The sequence below is a fragment of the Prionailurus bengalensis genome, chromosome A3 (assembly GCF_016509475.1).
Source record: "Prionailurus bengalensis isolate Pbe53 chromosome A3, Fcat_Pben_1.1_paternal_pri, whole genome shotgun sequence".
In the NCBI taxonomy this organism is placed as follows: domain Eukaryota; kingdom Metazoa; phylum Chordata; class Mammalia; order Carnivora; family Felidae; genus Prionailurus; species Prionailurus bengalensis.
This window is the reverse complement of record NC_057354.1, coordinates 31,636,372-31,658,899: the sequence shown is the minus strand read 5'-3', so window position 1 is coordinate 31,658,899 and position 22,528 is coordinate 31,636,372. Positions and strand designations below refer to the sequence as shown.

General features: G+C 47.6%; 1 protein-coding gene across 1 annotated transcript; it reads left to right on the top strand.

Moving 5' to 3' along the window:
- The first annotated feature begins 11,279 nt into the window (after nucleotides 1-11,279).
- Nucleotides 11,280-20,839, top strand: PROKR2 (prokineticin receptor 2). Its single transcript, XM_043602834.1, has 2 exons — nucleotides 11,280-11,855; nucleotides 17,802-20,839. Exons 1-2 carry the CDS (start codon nucleotides 11,398-11,400, stop codon nucleotides 18,496-18,498), a joined length of 1,155 nt encoding a protein of 384 aa, XP_043458769.1. The 5' UTR covers nucleotides 11,280-11,397; the 3' UTR covers nucleotides 18,499-20,839.
- The last annotated feature ends 1,689 nt before the right edge of the window (nucleotides 20,840-22,528 follow it).

Below are 22,528 nucleotides of genomic sequence, written 5' to 3'. Positions count from 1 at the left end.
GATACCTGTCCCCTTTCCCAGCTCTGCCCCAGCTCAGCTGTGCTCGCAGCTGCACATAAAGCCTTACAATGGCTGGCAAAGTGTGTTACCGAGAGCTGTACTCAAAAATGCGTGTTGATTTGTCCCTGGTCTTCACTTTCTGTTCCTGACTTCTGTGTGGTTTTTTAAGTGGCATTTCCAACCAGTGGAGGTTCAAAAACGTCCATGCTGGAATAAACAGAGGGGAAAAGCTCAAAATTGATTTTTTTTTATTTAAGAAAAAAAAAAAGGTATTCGCACAATCTTAGCTGATACAAGAGATTACAAGCAAGAAAGGAAAATGCAGTGGTGCCTGGGTGGCTCAGTTGGTTAAGTGTCCGACTTTTTTTTTTTTTAGCAAGAGCAGGGGAGGGGCAGACAGAGAGGGAGACAGAGGATCTGAAGTGGGCCCTGTACTGACAGCGGAGAGCCTGATGTGGTGCTTGAACTCCCGAACTGTGAGCTTGTGACCTGAGCTGAAGTCCGACGCTTAACGAAGCCACCCAGGTGCCCCTAAGCATCCAACTCTTGATTTCAGATCATGATCTCATGGTTTGTGAGTTAGAGGCCCACGTTGGGCTCTGAGCTGACAGTGAGGAGCCTGCTTGAGACTCTCTCTCTCTCTCTCTCTCTCTCTGCCCCTCCCCCACTCGCAATCTCTATCTCAAAATAAATATATAAATAATAATTTTAAAAAAGAAAGCAAAATGCCATTCTGCTGAGAAGATGCTCGGCTGTTTTGCATCAGATTTCATTAAGGTCCACTTCCTATAGCCAATGATTTCCATCATTTTTTTTTTTTTATGGGAACCCTGGTAAAGAATAAATACTTGAAAAAAAAAAAAAACACAGGAAAATCCTATTGTTATGTGGAATGAAAATCTACCAGCATGGGGTCTTGTCATGTGTATTTTGAGAAAGGTCATGACACACACTCCAATTTGAGAGCTGCCTTCAAGGTCAGCCCAGTGTGGGTTGGAATGCTCATAGTCCCTGGAGTCAAGCATGGGTCTGGGGATCTCGTTCATTCTTCTCTGCCTTGTCCAGTTCTTGCTTCCATGCCGTGCTCCCCCTGAGGCAGGCAGGGTTGTCCAGAGCAAGAGTATGTGCGACAAATCCTGACTTCCACCTGTCTCCCTTGCACTATGGAAACCACAGTTCTCAAGTTGGCGCCATGGAAAGAGTCTGGAATTTGGAGGGGCGCCTGGGTGGCTTGGTCGGTTGAGCCTCCGACTTCGGCTGAGGTCATGATCTCACGGTTCATGAGTTCGAGCCCCGTGTTGGGCTCTGTGCTGACAGCTCGGAGCCTGGAGCCTGCTTCGGATTCGGCATCTCCCTCTCTCTCTGCCTTTCCCCCTAACTCATGCTCTCTCTCTCTCTCTCTCAAAAATAAATAAACATTAAAAAAAAAAAAGAGTCTGGAATTTGGAGCCTGGTTTGAATCAGAACTCCATCACCTACTAGCTGTGTGACCTCTGGAACTTAATCTCTCTGTGTCTATTCTCTCCTGCATGAAAATACCTGAATCTGATAGGGTTCCTTGATAGCAAGTGACAGTATCCAAGTCTGGGTGGGTAAATTAAGCCAAAAAAAGGGGTAATTATTGAGGCAATGGGCTAGCTCAGAGAATCAGAGCAGCTGCTGAAGGGGCAAGGCGGGCAGTCCTGGGATCCAGTGGAGCGAAAGTGGTGGATTGTGTTGTTTGGCCCCATTTCTTCACTCCTCGCTGCATACGTGCCCTTTGCCATTTAACTTCACCGGGCTCTCCCAAAGTAGGTAGGGTGACCAGCTCAGATCTGTGACTCTGGACTCAGCCATGTGACTTGCTTCAGCCAATGGGATGTCAGCCGATTAAACACACACACACACACACACACACACACACACCCGCCCCCCGCAAGGAGAGGCTTGAAACGGTTTCATCGGTTGGGACTTGCTTCTTCCTTACTTCTGCCGTCACCATGAGAAGGACACACTCAGACGAACCTGCTGGAGGATGAGAGACAACAACTGGGCCCACCAATAATTACAAACATGCAATACAACATGTTTGCAGTACAAACATGCAATGCAACGCCCATGTGGCAAACGTTCTGAGTGTTACACACCCACCCCGTCAGTATTTCAGTACATGCTTTCCAACTGACAGCAATGGCCTCTCTTCGCTGGAGGCCTCTCTGACTGCAAGATTCTGCTCTGCCCATCAGCCCTGTGGGCTGAACGGACTAGGGAACTAACACCCCCTCTGGAACAGTTCTCAGTGGACAGCTGCGAGCTCCCTCACCCCCTCTGCTGGTAGAACTCTGGGGTGCGTGTTCTACACTGGATCCCAGCGCTGTCCCCAGCGGAATTAAGTTCCATTTGCCCACAGCAGTAACTTGCATGGCTTCACACCTTTTTGTTGGCTGCTGTCCCTTCCCTGAGCCACTCTTCTGCTCCCCTAACATCAATTCTTGGGATCACCTCCCCAGAAAACTCTGCCCTCAAATCATTATCTCAGGATCTGCTTTTAGAGGAACCCAAACTCAGCTAGACTACTTTCACCTTGGGGCATGAACCAAAGTCACATTCTTCTTAATATTCAAGTTAAATAACTCAGAGACTTAAGTCACCCATAATGAAAATGGCTCTCCCCCCTCCCCTGACTCCTCCTATAGTGAGCCCAACCATCCCCAGAGTAAGTTTGGTTGGCATTTGAATGTATATAATGAACTCCAGTTAATAGGGATCACTTCTAAGGGGCTAGATTGTGGAGAGGGGACAGAGAAGGGATTTACCTTTTGACTTTCTACATTATGTGAATTTGTTCCACATGTTTGCACCCAAACCCTGCCTTGGGTGACATACCTGAGGAAGGAATTTGTGTCCTTTTCTGAGCTCGGGGAGAGACAGCATGCAAGCACCTGAGCCTTTACTTGGAGGGAGAAGCCAAGGAAAAACAAAAATCAACCTCCAAGTATCTCCTTATAAAACTAAACTGTTTCCAAACCCAACCCAATCTGGCTCTTGGTTTGAAAGCCTTCAGTCTTTCTCATAAGGTGCACTGTAGTCCTCTTTTTTTAATGTTTATTAGTTTTGAGAGAGAGAGTGGGAAAGAGATAGAGAGACAGGGAGACAGAGGATGTCAAGCAGGCTCCACACTGACAGCAGAGAGCCCGATGTGGGGCTTGAACCACAATCCTCAAGATTATGACCTGAGCCGAAGTCAGAGGCTTAATCAACTCAACCACACAGGTGCCCTGTAGCCCTCTTATTCTACTGTCCTTGCAGAGAACAATGGCATTCCCACCAAGGGGACAACATTAACCAAACTTTCTTCTATTGAGTCCGTTGATGACCTATTTCTTGCAAGCACTTTGCTCACTCAACTCACCCTTTCCCTAACACTGCCTCCTCCTGAGGGCTCTGAAATATTTCTGACACAGTTCTAAAAGCAATCACAAATTTCTAACCAAAAATCTAGCTTCCATGTAAATTACCATGTTTTTGTGTCTTTCTCCATTGGTAGGGAGCGTGCTGGTGGGCACAGAGCCTGGTGCCTTATCTCACTCCCAACTATCGTCTTCCTGGCACTTCCCTGGAAGCAGATGGAAACCAGAGAGAGAAAAATACACTAGCTGGGTCAGGTGAGTCAACCAGTATGTCTTACAGAGCCACTCCTTCCAGAATGCTGTGAAAACCGGGTAGATTGAATGAAAAGTAGAAGCCCTTCGAACCATTAATTATGTCCCACCTTTCCCAACAATAACTCATAGACCTTAATTACACTTACTTAATTTAAAAGTTTACCTGGGGCGCCTGAGTGGCTCAGTTGGTGAAGTGTCCAACTCTTGGTTTGGGCTCAGGTCATGATCTCGTGGTTCATGGGTTTGAGCCCCACGTTGGGGCTCTGTGCTGACAGTGCAGAGCGTGCTTGGGATTCTCTCCCTCTCCCTCTGTCTCTGTCTCTGCTCCTCCTCCACTGGTGTTTTTTTTATCTTTCTCTTCCTCTCCCTCAAAATAAATAAATAAACTTTAAAAAATTATAGGGGTGCCTGGGTGGCTCAGTTGGTTAAGCGTCCGACTTCAGCTCAGGTCATGATCTCACACTCCGTGAGTTCGAGCCCCACGTTGAGCTATGTGCTGACAGCTTAGAGCCTGGAGCCTGCTTCAGATTCTGTGTCTCCCCCTCTCTCTGCCCCTCCCCTGCTCATGCTCTCTCTCTCTCTGTCTCAAAAGTAAATAAAAACATTAAAAAATTTTTTTTTTAATTATAAAAGTTTACCTAAAAATGTGTCTACCGTTGATCACAAGGGCACCTTCGTAAATGGATTATTAATGACTCGATGAGACACACAGAAAAATAAACTGAGGTAACTTTCTTGGGGACGGTGTCCCTCCCTATCATACTTTGGATGACTAAGAGGGCACCCTGCATTCAGAACTGAGTCAAGTGTGAGAGACTGACATTGCTGAGAAATCCTGCTTTTGATTATTGCCTTCTTATGACTTCAACAGATATTTGCTTCTTTTTTTTTTAAATTGTTTTTAATGTTTATTTAGTTTTGAGAAAGAGACAGAGTGTGAGCATGGAAGAGGTAGAGAGACAGTGGGAAACACAGAATCCGAAGCAGGCTCCAGGCTCTGAGCTGTCAGCACAGAGCCTGACGCGGGGCTTGAACTCACAAACTGCACGATCATGACCTGAGCTGAAGTCGGTCACTCAACCGACTGACTGAGCCACCCAGGCGCCCCAACAGATATTTGCTTCTTGATTCAGGTACAGCCCGAGGCACTCACTTCTACCAAAGACTGCTTACCTGGAAAGTGCAAAATGGTGAGACCCTTCACGGACTTCAATGTGACAATATCTACCCAAATTACAAATGCTTCTATGCTTTCACCAATACCACTTTTAGGAATTTATTATCCAATTTATTATCATTTGCACATATACAAAAAGATGTCACATACAAAGTTATTTGCCGAAGCACCGCTAATTTTATATTATAGCATTCTTGTATAGCACAGTATCAGCCAAAAATTGGGAAATAATCCACTTTGCAATTTAACAGGTATATAAACCAGCATGTCTAGAAACAGGGGGAAAACGGAGGGGGACGGGGTGAGAGGGATGCTTCTCACGCATTTTGTATATGTTTTGATTTTTTAATCATATGAATTTGTGTTGATTCAAGAAAATTGTATGATTATGTGGTAGTTCATCAAAGACATTTTTATCACATATTAAGCAAGTGTAGAGAGTTCAGGTTGTTTCCAGTTCCTTGTTACACTGAACAATGTTGCGATCAACATCTTTGTAGTGAAATCTTTAACTGCTCCATTTATTATTTACACAGGAAAAACTAATAAAAACATAATTTCTGCATTAAAGAATGTTAAAATTTCAAGGCTTCTTATATGTATTAACAAATCAAGCTCCTGAAAATCCGTACCCATTTTTTAAAATAGACTTTATTCTCTTGAGCAGATTTAGGTTCACAGCAAAACTTAGCCAAAGGTACAGAGATTTTGCATATAACCCCTGCTCCCACACACGCAGAGCCTCCCCCATGACCAACATCCCACACGAGGGTGGTACATTTGTTGTAATTGATGGACCTACACTGACACGTTATTATCACCCAACAGTCTGTAGCTTACATTAGAGTTCACTCCGCTGTTGTATATTCCATGGGTTTGAACAAATGTCGATTGTCCCGTCTCCGCCATCATAGTATCATATAGAGTAGTTTCACTGCCCTAAAAATCCCCCATGCCCCAACTGTTTGTCCTTCTCTTGCCTAACCTCTGACAACCACTGACCCTTTTACTGTCTCCATAGTTTTGCCTTCTCCGGGATGTCGTATAGTTGGAATCACACGGTATGTAGCCTTTTCAGATTGGTTTCTTCCACTTAGTAATATGCACTTACAGTTCTTCTGTGTCTTCTCACGGCTTGATAGAGAGCTCATTTGTTTTTGGCGCTGAAAATTCTGTTATCTGGATGTACTCCAGTTTAGTGATCCATTCAGCTACTGAAGGACATCAAGTTTGCTTCCAAATTTTGGTGATTGTGAATAAAACTGCTACACATGCCCGTGTGCAGGTTTTTGTGGAGACATAAGTTTTAAAACACCAAGCAATGTGATTGCTGTATCTTATGGTAAGGATGTGTTTGGCTTTGTAAAACAAAACAAAACAAAAACAAAACAAAGAAAAAAAAACAACCAGCAAACCTCCAAAGTGGCCGTACCATTTTGAGTTTCCACCACAAATAGATCAGAATTCCTGTTGTCCCACATCCTCACCAGCATTTGGTGTTGTCAGTGTTCCAGCCATTGGCTATTCTAGTAAATATGTAGTGGTATCTCACTGCTATTTTAATTTGCATTTCCCTGATGATATATGATATGGAGCATCTTTTCATGTGCTTATTTGCCTACTATATCTCTTGTCGTGAGGTGTCAGTGAAGGTCTTTGGCCAATTTTTTAATTGGTTTGTTTGTTTTCTTACTGATGAGTTTTAGGAGTTCTTTGTGTATTTGGGGGTAAAAGTCCTTCATCAGATACGTCTTTTACCCATATTATCTCCCAGTCTGTGGTTTGTCTTTTCATTTCTCTTGACAGTGTCTCTTGCAGAGCATTTATAATTTTAATGAAGCCCAGCTTATTAATTCTTTCTTTAATGGATCTTGCCTTTGTTGTTGTATCTAAAAAGCCATCACGAAATCCAAGGTCATCTAGATTTTCTCCTATGTTATCTTCTAGGCATTTTATAGTTTTTCATTGTACAGTTGAGTCTGTGATCCCTTTTGAGTTAATTTGTGTGACAGCTACAAGGTCTGTGTCTAGATTGATTTTTTCACATGGGGATCTCTAATTGTTCCAGCACCATTTGTTGAAAAGACTGCCTTTTCTCCACCGTACTGCCTTTCCTCCTTTGTCAAAAATCAAAAGACTATATTTATGTGGATCTATTTCTGGGCTCTCTGCTCCCTTCCACTGATCCATTTGTCTATTCTTTCACCCATACCACACTGTCTTGATTACTGTAGCTTTATAGTAAGTCTTGAAGTCGGGTAGTGTTGGTCCTCCAATTGTGTTATTCTCCTTCAATATTGTGTGAGCTATTCTGAATCTTCACACAAATTTTTGTTTTGTTTTGTTAATTTTTATTTTTTTTTAGAGAGAGAGCACGCATACAAGTGGGGGAGGGGCCAAAGGGAGAGAGTGAGAGAGAGAATCTTTTTTTTTTAATGTTTATTTATTTTTAAGAGAGAGAGACAGAGTGTGAGCTGGGGAGGGGCAGAGAGAGAGAGGGAGACAGAATCTGAAGCAGGCTCCAGGCTTAGCACTGTCAGCACGGAGCCCGACACGGGTCTCGATCCCATGAAAGGTGAGATCATGACCTGAGCTGAAATCAGGAGTCAGATCCTTAACTGACTGAGCCACCCAGGTGCCCTGATATCAACAAACATTCTAAAGTTTACATGAAAGGGCACCTGGGTGGCTCAGTCAGTCATGATCTCACCTTTCATGGGATGGAGCCCTGAGTCAGGCTCTGTGCTGACAATGCTGAGCCTGCTTGGGATTCTCTCTCCCTCTTTCTTTCCTCTATCTTACTCGTGCTCTCTCTCTCTCTCTCAAAATAAAAAACTTAAAAAAAGAAAAAAATGTTTGTTATCTACAAAATAACTTGCTGGATTTTGATTGTTTTTTTTTAAATCTGTACATCAAATTGGGGAAAACTGACATCTTGACCATATTGAATCTTCCTATCCGTGAACAAGGTAATATCTCTCCATTTATTTAGATTTCTGTCATATAGATCTTGTACATATTTTGTTAGGATTTATACCTAAGTATTTTCCTTTGGGGGCTGCTAGCGTAAATAGTATTGTATTTTCAATTTCAAGTGCCACTTGTTCATTGCTGATATATAGGAAAGCATTTGCCTTTTCTGTATTAACCTTGTATCTTGAAACTTTGCTATAATCACTTATTAGTTCTGGAAAGTTGTTTTTGTTTTTTGTTTGTTTGTTTGTTTTTTGGTTTTTTTTTTTTTTGTCAATTCCTTCTGATTTTCTACAAAGACATCATGCCATCTGCAACATAGACCATTTTACTTCTTCCTTCCCAATCCGTATAAGGAATCTTCCCAACCTGCATTAAGAAAACCTAGGAACAGAGTGGTAATGGAAATTGCCTACCATCAGAACCTGGAGGAAGCAAGGTGCAGGGCTCCAGAAACATGGCTCCAGACAGACTGGTGGAGGCCCAAGTGGGATAATCTCTGAAACGCCAAGGAATCTGGCAGTGATGGGTATCGCAAGGCTTTGATGAGGACTTCAGGGTAGGAGATTTGAGCAGGGCAATCTGCCCGGGATCCCCAGCTTCCTCCCCGAGCCTCCATCTCCATCACCACCCACCCACCACTATGCACCTCCAAGTCTCCCCGGCACCAGCACCCCCGGGCACGATGGAATGTACCCCAGCGTCCTCCTAAATGAGCCGCCGTGTAGCGGGAGCGGACGCTGGTGGGGGCTCCTGCCAAAGACCGGACAGCCGGCTCCTGCATGGGCGACCCCGGCGAGACCCCTCGGCGGGGCACTAAGGGCTCAGAATCCGCACCACCTAACCCCTGCTACTGAGGTCTCATTCACACTTCGGTGCGAAGACGCAGAAGCCTCTTCGAGCGGGCCAACCCGGCGGACTGGGGATCCGTGCCAACGCAGCCAGAACTCCGCGCGCCCGGCGCCCTGGGCACACCAGGTGCAGGAGCCGAAGGCCCACCCGGTGCCTCGGCGCGGGGGCAGGCTGGGGACCCCGGGGCGGAGTCGAGCGCGGGGCGGGGCGGGGCGCACCGGGCAGGGTCCGAGGCGCCTTGCCGAGCTGCAGGGGCGGAGCGCCAACTCCAGCGGGAAGACAGAGACCGCGACGCGCGGGGGAAGCGCGCTGGAGCGAGGAAGAAAGGACACCCCGGAACGCAGCGCCACTGCACGAGGAAGTCGCGGTCCCCCAGGACTGAACCCGGCGGCCAGGGCAGCGGAGCGCGCCGGGAGGAGGCGCCCAGGCAGGTAGGTGCTGAGCTCTGCGCGGTCCGGGGGCTCCCTTGGTGCGGTGGGGGAGCGTCACCCGGGCTGGGGGCGCCGACGCCCACTCCTTTCTCCGGGGGATTCGGGTTGCTTTGCCTCCCGTGCTTCTCGGGAGGCTCCCGGGCTGACTCCAAGTGGAGGAGTTCGTGCCGGGAGAGTCCACCACCCGCCAGGACCGGGCAGGGGACCGGCGACGGGAAGCCGGGACTGGGGCGCGCGGGCGGCTGGGCTGGCGGGCGAGCGCCAAACTGCAGGGGAGGGCTTGGGCAGGGGGCACCTCGTTGAAAGGGAAGCTGAAGAGGGAAGCATCTCCCGGGTAATTCCCGCTCACGGGGTCCAGCCCCTAACCCCGGTTTTCTTCTGGCCCGGAGGCCTCGCACGCTTCGCCTTTGGAGCCCGAATCTCCGACTCGATTCCCGCCCTTGCTGGGCGGCGCCTCCGGGACCGCGCGGCCGCGCCGGGGCGGGTAAGGGAGGGAAGGGAGAGGGCGCCCGAAGCGGGTTGGTCTGGGGCAGGGGGGTGCGTCCCCCGAAAAATGGGGCCGAGACCTGCGTCACCCGGGCTCACGCCCCCTCATCGCGGAGCGTGGCAGCCGAGAGGACGCGACTCCCGCTTCTCGGTCTCGGGTCGGGCACTGTCTGCGGGGACCCGGGCTTCGCGGGAGAAGGCGAGGCGACCCAGACGGAGGACGCTCCCGGCTGCGGACGCCGTTGGCACTTGAACGTCGTCTGGCGGAAGAGGTTTTCGCCTCGGGTACGCAGCACTCGCACGCGCTGCAGGTTCGAGCGGCCCTGCCACCCTGCGACGGCCGTCCCTGCTGCTTCAGTTCCTGTCCCTCGCTCTCCCCCCTCCTCTGACGGGGCCGGGCCAAACCCGCTCTCCAGTTTGGTCCACTGCTTGCAATCAGCATCCCGCGGCGCCCACACTTGGAGTCGTTTCCAGTTGTGTTAAGCCTGGAAAGGCAGGACACAGCTTGATGGCTGGGGTCTTCTTTCTGCTGGTGTTGGGATCTCGAGTTTCTTGTTTTTGTTTTGTTTTGTTTTTTCCCAAGGCCCTCCGATGCGTTGAACCCGGTGGTGCCCCATCTCCTAAGGGCTCAGTACTTCAGAGACTTTATTTCCCTTTGCCGTGGGGATCTTGAGGCACTGAAAACATAAAGGACTCAGGACAGTTTCAGCCCTCAGGCCCTCCTGGGTCCTCCCTGATATCCCCTTCCCCTTACTCCTGCCCCGCCTTGGGGGCCGTTTTCAGTTAAGCCGGGTCTTGGAGCAGCCACCACCACTTTCAGAGGACAGGGACCTTGGTGACAAGATGTGGTGCTTCCCAGTCACTGTTGATTCTGGGGGAGAACTGGGGCAGGCGGGGGGAAGCTGTCCAAGGAGACAGGGAGCTGATCACAAAAGTGGGAGCAGGGAGGGGAAGCAGACAATGCGTTTCTTGTTAGATCTGGTTGCCAAAGCACAGAGGAGCAGCAGCAGAATTCTCTCCCACCCACAGCCCCCTTCACCAGCAGAATCCTGGGCGGATCCTCATTCCTGCATCCCACAGACTCCTGTCCAGCCTCCACTGTCCAGGCCCGGTCTAGGCAGCGGGGATTTGGTTTATAGGAAGATCAGTGCTCAGACAGCATAAATCACTGGCCCAGGATGACTCAGCCTGTTCATGTGAAAGTGGATTTGGTGATGTCCATGTCCAAGGTTTGGCCAGGACATAGGGGGCAGTGCCCTGCTTTGGAGGAAAGACCTTGCCGTGTGTCCCGATCCTCCGGCTTCATTGTCCTTGACCAAAAGGTGACACAGCATGGTAGCTGCTGTGGAAGCCTGGGCCAACCGCCTGGAACAAGCTTGTTAAACTTTTTGAAGACCTTGTGGGAGTTGATGGTGGGGAAGAGGAGTGTGACTGGGCAGTCAGACTGGTCCCGGCTCCTGAGAAAAAGACAGACATGCAGGCTCTTCGTGGGTGTCTCTGGAGAGTCTAGTTCATCCTATGCCCAGTACCTCCTGAAGGCCAATGGAGGATTTCCCAGTTTCCAGACCTCATGTCCTCTCTCCCCCAAAGTCTGGGTAATTCTGTCTCAGGGTAGTCACTGTGTCTGGTTGGCCTCCACTTGGGGAGCTCTGGGAGAATATTACCAGGTGTTTTCCTGCATGTTGCCCACTGACTGTGTCTCCTTCCAGGGTCCAGGATGGCGTGGTGACTCTCCTCAAGGATGTGGGCGGAGTGCTAGGCTCGGCGACTCACGACAGCAGAAGGTCTGGATCCCCAGCTCAGAATTCTCACCACTCCACTTGCAGTCTCCACCATGGCAGCCCAGAATGGAAACACTACTTTCGCACCCAACTTCAGCCCGGCTCAAGACCATACCTCCTCCCTCCCGTTCAACTTCAGTTATGGTGATTACGACCTCCCTCTGGACGAGGACGAGGACATGACCAAGACTCGGACCTTCTTTGCCGCCAAGATCGTCATCGGTGTGGCACTGGCGGGCATCATGCTGGTTTGCGGCGTCGGCAACTTTGTCTTTATTGCTGCCCTCGCCCGCTGTAAGAAGCTGCGCAACCTGACCAACCTGCTCATCGCTAACCTGGCCGTCTCTGACTTCCTGGTGGCCGTCATCTGCTGCCCCTTCGAGATGGACTACTACGTGGTGCGCCAGCTCTCCTGGGAGCACGGCCACGCGCTCTGCGCCTCTGTCAACTACCTGCGTACAGTCTCACTCTACGTCTCCACCAACGCCCTGCTGGCCATCGCTATCGACAGGTGAGGGTGCCGGGCCGGGGTAAAGATGGGGGCTGGGCCAGGCAGCCCCTTTCCTCACTTCAGCCCCGACAGGTTGGCGCCGCTGCCGATTCGGAGACTGGCTCATCTATTCGAGGCAAGAGGAGACCTGGTTTCCTCACTTGGGGCTCACGTTCCCCCCCAGATGTGGGCGAGAGGGAGGCTCCTGAGCCCCCCCCCCAGCTCTGGGCCGTGCCTGCAGATACCACGTCTGCCACAGAGTGGGTGCAGGCATGTCACGTGAGCAGCCACAAACACGACCAAACGCAAAAGCAGAAAGTTTAGGCCACGTGACACTTCACCAGGGCACCTTCCAGTCAGGGTCACGCGTACCAAGTTTGTCCTGTAGCCAGTACCCAAGTCAAGACGTGGAACATTTATTTGCATCACCTAGAAAACTCCCTTGTCCCCCTTACCAGTCAGTTCGCACCCCACACAACCACGGCTCTGATCTCACTCATCATCGTTTAATTTTGTCTGTTCTTTAACTTCATAAAAACAGAATCGTACGGTAATGTACCCTTGTTTCTGGTGCCTTTGTTGTAGAGCTGATTTTAAAATAAGATAACCGCCTATTTGTAGAAAAGAGGGAAGGACATCCTTGCCTTTGTTTCCTTGCGTACATCCATGGGCTCATTTGCATACATTTGCATGAGATGTTCTGGAAGTCCTTGCTCTCTTATAAATTTATAAAATCTACAAAATTTCTAGTAGCAGCTTTGACAAATCTTACACGTGTTTTATTTACGCAAACAGCTGTAGAGCTATAAGCCAGTATCAGGTCACCGGTGGCTCTGTTTGAGGGGGGCAGCTGGTAAAACATCCTCTTGGTCCACGGTGTGCTGAAACTCATTTTCAAATTTTTTTTTATTATTTTCTTAAATGTCATTTAAAAAAATTTTTTTAATGTTCATTTTTTTTTTTTTGAGAGAGAGAGAGAGAGAGAGAGAGAGGGTGTGAGCAAGGGAGGGGCAGAAAGAGAGGGAGATACAGAATCCGAAGCAGGTTCCAGGCTCTGAGCTGTCAGCACAGAGCCCGACACGGCCTCGAACCCACAAACCGCGAGATCATGACCTGAGCTGAAGTCAGATGCTTAACTGACTGAGCCACCCAGAGGCCCCTAAATTCATTTTGATGATGTGTTTTTTAAACATCTTTTTTCCCTTCTGTCTCCTTTGAACTCTTCAGTTTTTTCCTTGCTCTCAGTGCTATTTAGGTTTGTCGTCCCTTTTAATGAGGCAGTTCATTATTTTTCATAATGAAATACACGTAGAGGTCTAAGAGGCATCTTCTTTTTAAAACATAATTCCTGCAGGGTAAACAACTCTGTTATTACAGCTCTCTAACCCTAAAACCAGTGTTTGTAAGATGTAACTGTCCAGCAACTGCACAAAATCCCCGAGGGCAAATGATACAAAGTCAGATTCCTAGCCCCCACCCCCCAGCCCTACTAAATGAGAATCCCTTGGGCTAGGTCCCAGGAATCTGCATTTTTATCCAATTCCCTGAGTGATTCTGATGCTCACTCCGGTGAGAGTTATCCCTGTCCTCATCCCCTTTGACCTGTGGAAACCTTTGTCTTTTTAACGTTGGGGGTTTGGGCGATGTAGGAGTCTCTTAGGAAGCAGCCATCCAGTCGTAATACAAAGAGTGGTTCCTTTTTCACCCTGAACCAGCGCTTCCGTCAGCTTCCCAGCTCCAACCACAGCTCTGCCATTCCGCCCATCACCCAGGCAGGAAATGTTACCAATCCATTCACCGATAAATGGACACTTGGGCTGTTTCCATAATTTGGTTATTTATTATAAATAATGCTGTAATAAACATAGGGGTGGGTACATATATCCCTTTGAGTTAATAGTTTTTGTATGCTTTGGATTTGCTGGATCATAGGGTAGTTCTATTTTTAACTTTCTGAGGAGCCTCCATACTGTTTTCCACAGTGGCTGCACCAGTTTGCATTCCCACCAATAGTGCAGGAGGTTTCCTTTTTTTCTCCACATCTTTGCCAATGCCTGTCGTATCTTCTATTTTTTATTTTAGCCATTCTGACAGGCGTGAGGTGCTATCTCATTGTGGTTTTGATTTGTATTTCCCTGATGATGAGTGATGTTGAGCATCTGTTCATGTGTCTGTTGACCATCTGGATGTCTTCTTTGGAGAAGTACCTGGTCATGTCTTCTGCCCATTTTTAAGTTGGATTATTTGCTTTGGGAGTGTTGAGTTGTAGAAGTTCTTTATATATTTTGGATACTAGCCCTTTATTGTATATGTCATTTGCAAATATCTTTTCCCATTGTGTAGGCTGCCTTTGAGTTTTGTTGTTGTTGTTCTTGTTTTTAGAGAGGGAGTATGAGCAGGGGAGAGGGGCAGAGGAACAGAGAGAGAGAGAGAGAGAGAGAGAGAGAGAGAATCTTAAGCAGGCTCCATGCTCAGCGAGGAGCCCGACTCAGGGCTCAGTCCCATGACCCTGGGATCATGACCTGAGCTGAAAACAAGAGTCAGACACCCAACCGCTCAACTGACTGAGCGACACAGGCACCCTGCCTTTTAGTTTGGTTGATTGTTTCCTTGACCGTACAGAAGCTTTTTATTTTGACGCAGTCTCAATAGTTTATTTTTTGCTTTTGTTTCCCTTGCCTCAGGAGACATATCTAGAAAAAAAGTTGCTACAGCAGATGTCAGAGAAATTACTGCCTGTGCTCTCTTCTAGGATTTTTATAATTTCAGGTCTCACATGTAGGTCTTTAATCCATTTTGAATTCACTTTTGTGTGTGATACAAGAAAGTCATCCAGTTTCTTTCTTTCCCACGCTGTCTTCCACTGGAATGCAGGAAACAGAGCCTGAAATGCCAAGGTGAGGGCTGCTAGGGAAATGGTGGTCCAGTAGCCAAGAGGACTCTGGAAACAGAACTAACTCAGGATTTCATCTCTCTCTCTCTTTCTCTCTCTCTCTCCTTCCCTCTCAACCCCCCTCCAATATAGTTCCAGCAAGAAAAGTATCTTGATAACCAATGCCAGAGAGAATTTCTACATTCCTGCTTCTTCTGTCGTGGACTCTTAAATTCTAATATTTTCGAATCCAGTAACAACTTCCTCATTACAAAAGAGATTCCAAAATTCAGAGTTGTCATCAAATAAATCAGAAAGGAGGGGAGCCTGGGTGGCACAGTCGGTTAAGCTCTGACTTTGGCTCAAGTCATGATCTCGCGGTCCGTGAGTTCAAGCCCCGCATCAGGCTCTGTGCTGGCAGCTTGGAGCCTAGAGCCTGCTTCAGATTCTGCGTCTCCTCTCTCTGCCCCTCCCCTGCTCGTACTCTCTCTCTCTCTCTCTCCCTCAAAATTAAATAAACGTTAAAAAAAAGAAGAATTAAAAAAAAAGAAAGAAAGAAAGAAAGGCAAGAACACTGGCCTAGGAGTGACTCAGAACATCTGGGTTCCAAGCTGGATAAATCCATTATGCTCCTGGGACTTAGTTTCTTCATCTGTGAAACAGAAATAATAATAACTTGACTGACAACCTCTCCAGCTTTTTGTCAGGTTCTGAGAAGGTAAACCTACATAAAGCATGTGGGAAGCTATAGTATTTTGTTAAAACTGATCTTTCCTCGTGACTTGTCCATTGGCAAGAGGGACAGCCACAAGGTCTTTGTTACCATCTATCTGCATGGATGAGTGTTTCCTGAGATCAGCACCCTCCTAGAGTCTCTATGAGCTGAAATAACATCTCTCCCAGGTCCTCTGCACATAAATCTCACCCTTCTTCTGGCAGTGGCATTCAGAAATGGCAATAGATAGCCTTTCTGATATTTCCACATAGAACAGGCATGTGTTACCAAGGGTAAAGTGCACAGGGAAGCCTGTGTCTCTCTCACTGGCCTGTGTCAGGGTTTGTAGGTTTACCTCATTGACTATGAAGTGGCCCCTGTGCTCGCAGAGAAAAGCCCTACTGTCCAGTATCAGTGTCATCACTTTGGGAGTGAGAGTTTGGCCGTCCATCTTTCTTATCGTTTTGCCTTATTTTTCAATTGGTTTTGAACCTGAGTGCTGTTTATTAGGCTGTTACATTGGAAAGCCTGAAACTCCCTGTGCTGCTTTGACATCTTCGAGCCCCACAGGGCCCCCAGGGTCCCTAGCCATGAGGCCCTCTGTTCTCACCAGGTATAGCCCTCTACCCAGCAGGAAAGGCTCTTGACCTGCTAGTCTTGTCTCGGCTGGACCAGCTGCACCCTCATTCCTCAACCTGATGCGTGTCACCTCCCTATCAGGTGGCAAAATTATTCAAACAAGCCGATCACATCCTCTCATGGGAGCCCAGGGTCACTTAATCCTCTTGTCGCTACAAAGCCTGCTGCCCACCACCCCTGCTGGCTCATTCTGTTCCTGTGTGCCACTCCCATGTGGCCCCGCATGCTTGGCAATGTCCCTCTCTCTGGGCGGTGAGTGTAGGTGACTAGTTAACTGCTCTAGGGCTCATCCGTCCACTGTCGGGTGTTGTGTGTTCACTCACCCCGTTCTCCATAAGGCAGGGGAATCCTGCCTTCATCAGCGGGTGAATAGGAGGTGGTCAGAATCTCACAAGCTCCATGAAGCGTTCCCAGACTACATCGCTAACATAATGACCATGTCTTCCTTCAAGTTGCTCTTGACCTGTCACTTGGTTATTCTAGTTTCTGTGTGGAAGAAAAGCTCCCGGAGGTCAAGGACTGTGTCTTCTACTCTGTCTCCATTTACACAGGTCGGGCCCACAGCAGGACCAGCAACCTGCTGTGGATTTACCAGGTTGTAGCAGATGCTACTGATAATGCTCCTCTCAGACCCCTTTGCTCATGTCACGTCTGTGCCCCGTCCACTCCCACCTGTCAACACCCGCGTTTCTTTGTCCGAAGGCCTCCTCTGGCTCCCCCAACAACGACTTAGGAGAGTTGGTGTATAAATACCCCTGCTCCCTCCCACTCCTGGAGGAACTACACCTGCTCCAAGAGTTCCTCGGCAAGAACGAGCACCAGTGAAACCTTGCTCAATAGCGCAGCCTGTAGTGACCCCATGAAGGGCTCCAACCTCTCCCAGGCAGGGTCGCTCACTGGAATGAGCAGGATAAAGCTCTAACATTGTGTGCCGCTTTGTGGTGTCGAGGCAGCTTCACACACCTCATCTGAGCTTGAGACAACCCAGGAGGTGGGTGTAAAAGCTCTGTATCAGGAGCCGGGATCCTGGTCCCTGCACCGAGTGAGGTTGGGCAAGTCATTTACTTCTCACATTAGACTCCTTAAATTCCACCCTAAACCCACCCCTACGCTCCTGCTCTGTAATGCAGGATGGTCCCTGGGGGGGAGGGGAGAGGAAAGTCCTAGTGCACTGCCCTGAAAAGGCCCCTACCTCCCTCTGAGCTCCAGAGCCCTTTTTTCACCTCAAAACCCTGAGATATTTGGAATAAAAAGTTTTGAAAGTATTAAGTTCTTGGGCAGAATGGCAAGACTGAAAGCCAAGGTGGTGTCAATAGGACTAATAATAATAACAAGAATGCCACATATATTTATTGAACACCTACTACAATGCAAAGCATTTGACAAACATTATCATGTTTAATATTTACAGCAGCCCCACAAGGTAGGTTGTCATTTTATCCCATGTTGCATTTGAGGAAACAAATCTCAGAAGGGCTGAGTGATTCCCTCCAGACCCCAAAGCCACTAAGTGGGAAGAGCTGGGATTTATTCCACCTGTTTGCCCAAAGCCTGTGCTGTTTCCAGTAAACCACTGCACTACTCCAAATGATGTTGCTAAAATAAGATGAAGTCTGGTGAAGCTGGATAATTACATGGGAACTCACTGTGCCATCCTGTTTTTGTGCCTGTTTGGGCTTAGATCGAGACTAATGTTTCCAAGCACATATCATTATTACTGATGGCTTTCCTCCCCCACCAGATATCTCGCCATTGTCCACCCCTTGAAACCACGGATGAATTATCAAACGGCCTCCTTCCTGATTGCTTTGGTCTGGGTGGTGTCCATTCTCATTGCCATCCCATCGGCCTACTTCACAACAGAGACGGTCCTGTTCATCGTCAAAAGCCAGGAGAAGATCTTCTGCGGCCAGATCTGGCCGGTGGACCAGCAGCTCTACTACAAGTCCTACTTCCTGTTCATCTTCGGGGTGGAGTTCGTGGGCCCCGTGCTCACCATGACCCTGTGCTACGCCAGGGTGTCCCGCGAGCTGTGGTTCAAGGCCGTCCCGGGCTTCCAGACAGAGCAGATCCGGAAGCGGTTGCGCTGCCGCAGGAAGACGGTGCTGGTGCTCATGTGCGTCCTCACGGCCTACGTGCTGTGCTGGGCGCCCTTCTACGGCTTCAGCATCGTGCGCGACTTCTTCCCCGCCGTGTTCGTCAAGGAGAAGCACTACCTCACTGCCTTCTACGTGGTCGAGTGCATCGCCATGAGCAACAGCATGATCAACACCGTGTGCTTCGTGACGGTCAAGAACAACACTGTGAAGTACTTCAAGAAGATGCTGCTGCTCCACTGGCGGCCCTCCCATCACGGGAGCAAGTCCAGCGCCGACCTGGAGCTCAAAACCAGCGGCATGCCGGCCACCGAAGAGGTGGACTGTATCAGGCTCAAGTGACCGCCTGGTGCTCCGAGGTGGAAAACCCGAAAGCCAGCACTCCGAGCACAGTCCACCAGTAACCAAGTTCACACAGGCTGCCTGGGAAAAGGGCAACTGTGTTCCCACCTCACTGCCCTCAAGGAGCAGATGCTTCTCAGTCATGGTGGGCGGTAAGACTCAACGCAGCTGACGTGGACCGGACAGCTCCTGTGTGCCGGCCACACCAATGAGATTGGACAAGGCGACAGGAGCTGGCATTTACCAGTTACTGTGTGCAAAAATTAAATAAGAAAAAATGTCAGAAGCTATTGGAGTCACCAAGCGATGGCCAGTCAGAAGCCTCACATGGTTATTGGCACTCACTCTGCATCTACCTACCCTCATTCTCTATCTCATCAGTTTGCAGGAAAGTCAAAAGGCTATACAATAAGCCACTTAGACGTGATGGAAATGTAAGGATAAGTTCGTCAGAGTGTGGGGTTTGCAGCCTCTTGGGAAGAAGGTTCATGCCATCACGTTGAACTTTCCCACTCAGCTCCCACTACCTCCCTAAGGATATTCTTCAGGATTCTGGCTGTGAGAAAAGAATTTTTCTCATAACCAGGCCATTGGTTAGCTACAGTGGTGTGATTTCAAAGTAAAGGACCAAAAAAAATCTCTTTTCCACTGAAAAGCTCATCATTCTTTTGGATGAAGACATACAGTCCTGAAACGAGGACCACATCCTGTCCTTGATACATTAGTGTAAAAGATTCAGAGGCTGTAATGTCAGGGAGGAAGGGGACAGAGAAAGGGGTGGAGCTTGCCACTGGCAATGAGCATAATCTATGTTGCTCTTTTACTAAGGTGTAGATCACTTTTCTAGGACAAATCGTCTTTTGAGAACAAAGTGATCTCTACTTGGAACGGAAAGGCCTGGGTTCACATCTTTAAGATTCATGTGACCTGGATGCTTACTCTGTTTCTTGGTTTTGCTTCAATGAAATAAGGGTGATGAAAATACCTGTACTGTCTACTTTACAGGAGTATTGGGGGAGCCCGCTGACGCCATAGTTTGTGAAAGTGCTTTGTACTATACTAGTGACAAGAATGGCTAAGTGATATTGAACAGTTTGGATAAGAGAATCCCCATTCACTGTGACTTAATGTGAAGAAACACTCCCGCTTTTTCATTCCTGTTCTTTGGACCAGGGACCCCTGAACTCTTCACAGTTCAGCCCATCTACACTGGGGTAAAAAAAAAAAAAAAAGGAACGCCTGTCCTGGGTTATAATGAGGAAGATTTAACTTCAGAACTTCAATGACTGCCCGCCGCCCCCCACCTCTTCAGAAGCGTTGACGGTCTTCCCTGCATGTTGTCAAGGAGCTTGCCCCAGGGCTGCATAATGTTTGCATTAGTATACATTGGTGATGATTGCGTATATATGTCCTCAATTCTTCCTTGTTCATTTTGAAGCAGAGACTACAAATGGTACCCGGTTTGGGACTGACCCATCCACATTTGGACCACTCCGACTTTTCTGTAGAGAAAGGGTTAATGAGTTGTCTGCTTGTCTTTTAAGTGTTGGTTTGCCCAACAGTGAAGTTTCAACCAACGTTTTCTTCCATCACCACCCAGCAGACTCACCTTCAGCCCAATCACTGTACCTTCAGAAAATGCAGACTCACTTTAACATTAGCTTAAGCCAAAAGGTTTGTAAGTTCTAAGTTTACAAAATATACACAATGCGATTTAAAGCAAGCAGCTATTTGGGTTTATCTGCATTTTTACAAATAGAATAACTATGCTTTTATTTATTACCCCCATCCAGACCCTTCTCCTAATTAGAAGATTCTTTAAGAGTAGACTGTGCACCAGTTGTGTGTGTCAAAAGAATTCAGCCCTTTTTTCCTTTTTACCTGAAATGGACCATCCTCTTCTCATTGAAATTAACCGAAATAACTTTGTAAATATCGGTGTGTTTGTGATTTTTTTCCAGGGAATGAGTGTTATGTTATCCAATTAAATAATTAATATATGGAATCTTAACCACAATGTTCAAGTGTTTCCCCATATATATATATTTAGATATAAACAAAGTAATAGCCACCTAAACAGTTCAATCATGAAACTGAGAAGAAATTTGTTCAAGGCATATTTAGAACAGTGGCAGCTCAAACCAGCATCCAGCCTCATGTAGGTTACATCCCTCAAGCTTACAGCCCAGGAGTGTTTTCGTGCATGCAGAAACGATTTTGTGCCCGTGTTACCCCTTTGTTTAAAAGTCATCTTGTTTGTGTAATGAAAACTGCTGTTCGCATGGAGACTGTCCATTCATCTAACTGGTGTTAAGGTAATAAAAAATTGCACTTGTGTTCACCCTTTTCTTCTCAAGACTAATTAATGAGGGGCGCCTGGGTGGCTCAGTCGGTTAAGCATCCGACTCTTGATTTCAGCTCAGGTTAAGAGCTCAGGGTCGTCAGATCAAGCCCCGAGCCTGCTTAAAGATTCTCTCTCTCCCTCTGCCCCTCTCCACCACTCATGCTCTTTCTCTCTAAAATAAAAACAGACTAATTAATGATAAGCTTAAGATACTTTTAATGCACTTAGATATGTAAATGTCTATATATACTATTGTGTATTGAAATTTTAATCTCATTTGACAAAACAGATCCATTTCCTTGGCCAGAACAAGAGAAAATATGGCTTTGTGATGAAGCTATTATCAGAGATTTTTCTTTCAGCATCCAATATCTAAATAAGTTGATTCTCAAATTGAAGAAATCAAAAGATGGCTTCAAGCGCTCAGGCATAAAAACCAATTCCAGACTTATGAGGGAGAATGTGACATGTGGGAGGTGATTAGAAAACTTTAAGAGTTCTGTTTCTAGGGGGAAATGATGGGTTTGAAACATATCTCCTCAATTTAACCATTCTCTCTCCCTTAGGCTCAGAAACACACACACACACACACACACACATCTATAGGGCACTAGAGCAAGAAATGGCCTTTCAAGAGCATATGATTCAACTTATTCCTTTCTTAGGTGAGGAGATCTGAACTCCAGATGAAAAAAATGATTTGCTTAAGGATGCGCAGCTAACACTTGTTGGAGCCAAAACATTGCCCCAAGGTCTAACTCTGATCCAGTGAACTGCCCTGAGCCACTGTATTCTGGAGAAGAATCTTCCAAAGAAGATAACCTCCTCTAGGAATGCTTCAAGGGCCATTTAAACTGGCTTCTGACCTACTGGGAGAATCTTAAGTTGCACAAAAGATACCTTCCCTCCCTCTGACAAGCAAAGAGTGCATCCCATCCATGTGACTTCATAATCCAGACTCCAAGATTCCAGAGAAACCAAAGAGCATCATGCCAGGGCCCCTCTAGTGCTCCTATGTTTCTTTCCCCTATGAGAAACATGCCCTCCCTGGGGGAGGTCTGAACACATTGGCCTGAATGTACATGGAGCTATTTGGAAGTGATACTAGAGCATATGGGAAAGCAGATTGTGAGGAGAGGTGACATTGACCCAAAGGACAGCAGGTAGTGGGAAAGGAGGTTTGTTCATATTCAAAGACAAAGCGAGTCTGGGGCCACCCAAAACACAGTATGCAATCCTCAACCAAGTCACTATCAGCTGACCCCAAGCAGTGGTCATTCTTCATGCTTCCCAAGAACCAAATGCCTTCTGGTCACCAGGTCAGCCTCCCTCCAGAGGCATACCAACCAGGCGCACATTGTCCCCTGGGGTTTCTTGCCCAGCTTACTCCTGTGTTCAGAGAGCTCCAAATAAGGGACAGTTTTTCCAAGAGATTAAACCTGTGTGAGAAAAAAAAATGTGTCTGGCACTTTCTTCAGATATAACCAACTCGTGGGAGGCAAGGGATTTATTGGAACTTAGAATGAAGAAGTAATCACTGGACAGGGAAACAAGCAGGAAGGAGGTTTGCCTCCCAGAAGCAGGAAGGTCAGCCCTTGGAACAGAAGGCCGTGTAGGCACAAGGTCCTTGCATCCTTTTGCTGACTCTTATAGTGAATTTCCGCAGATGAGTGTCACAGGCTGAAA

Excerpts from the sequence above, each read along its gene's own strand:
- PROKR2 (XM_043602834.1), top strand. The coding sequence starts at position 11,398 with ATGGCAGCCCAGAATGGAAACACTACTTTCGCACCCAACTTCAGCCCG. Across the intron at positions 11,856-17,801 it reads CTGGCCATCGCTATCGACAG|ATATCTCGCCATTGTCCACC; the intron begins GTGAGGGTGCCG and ends CTCCCCCACCAG.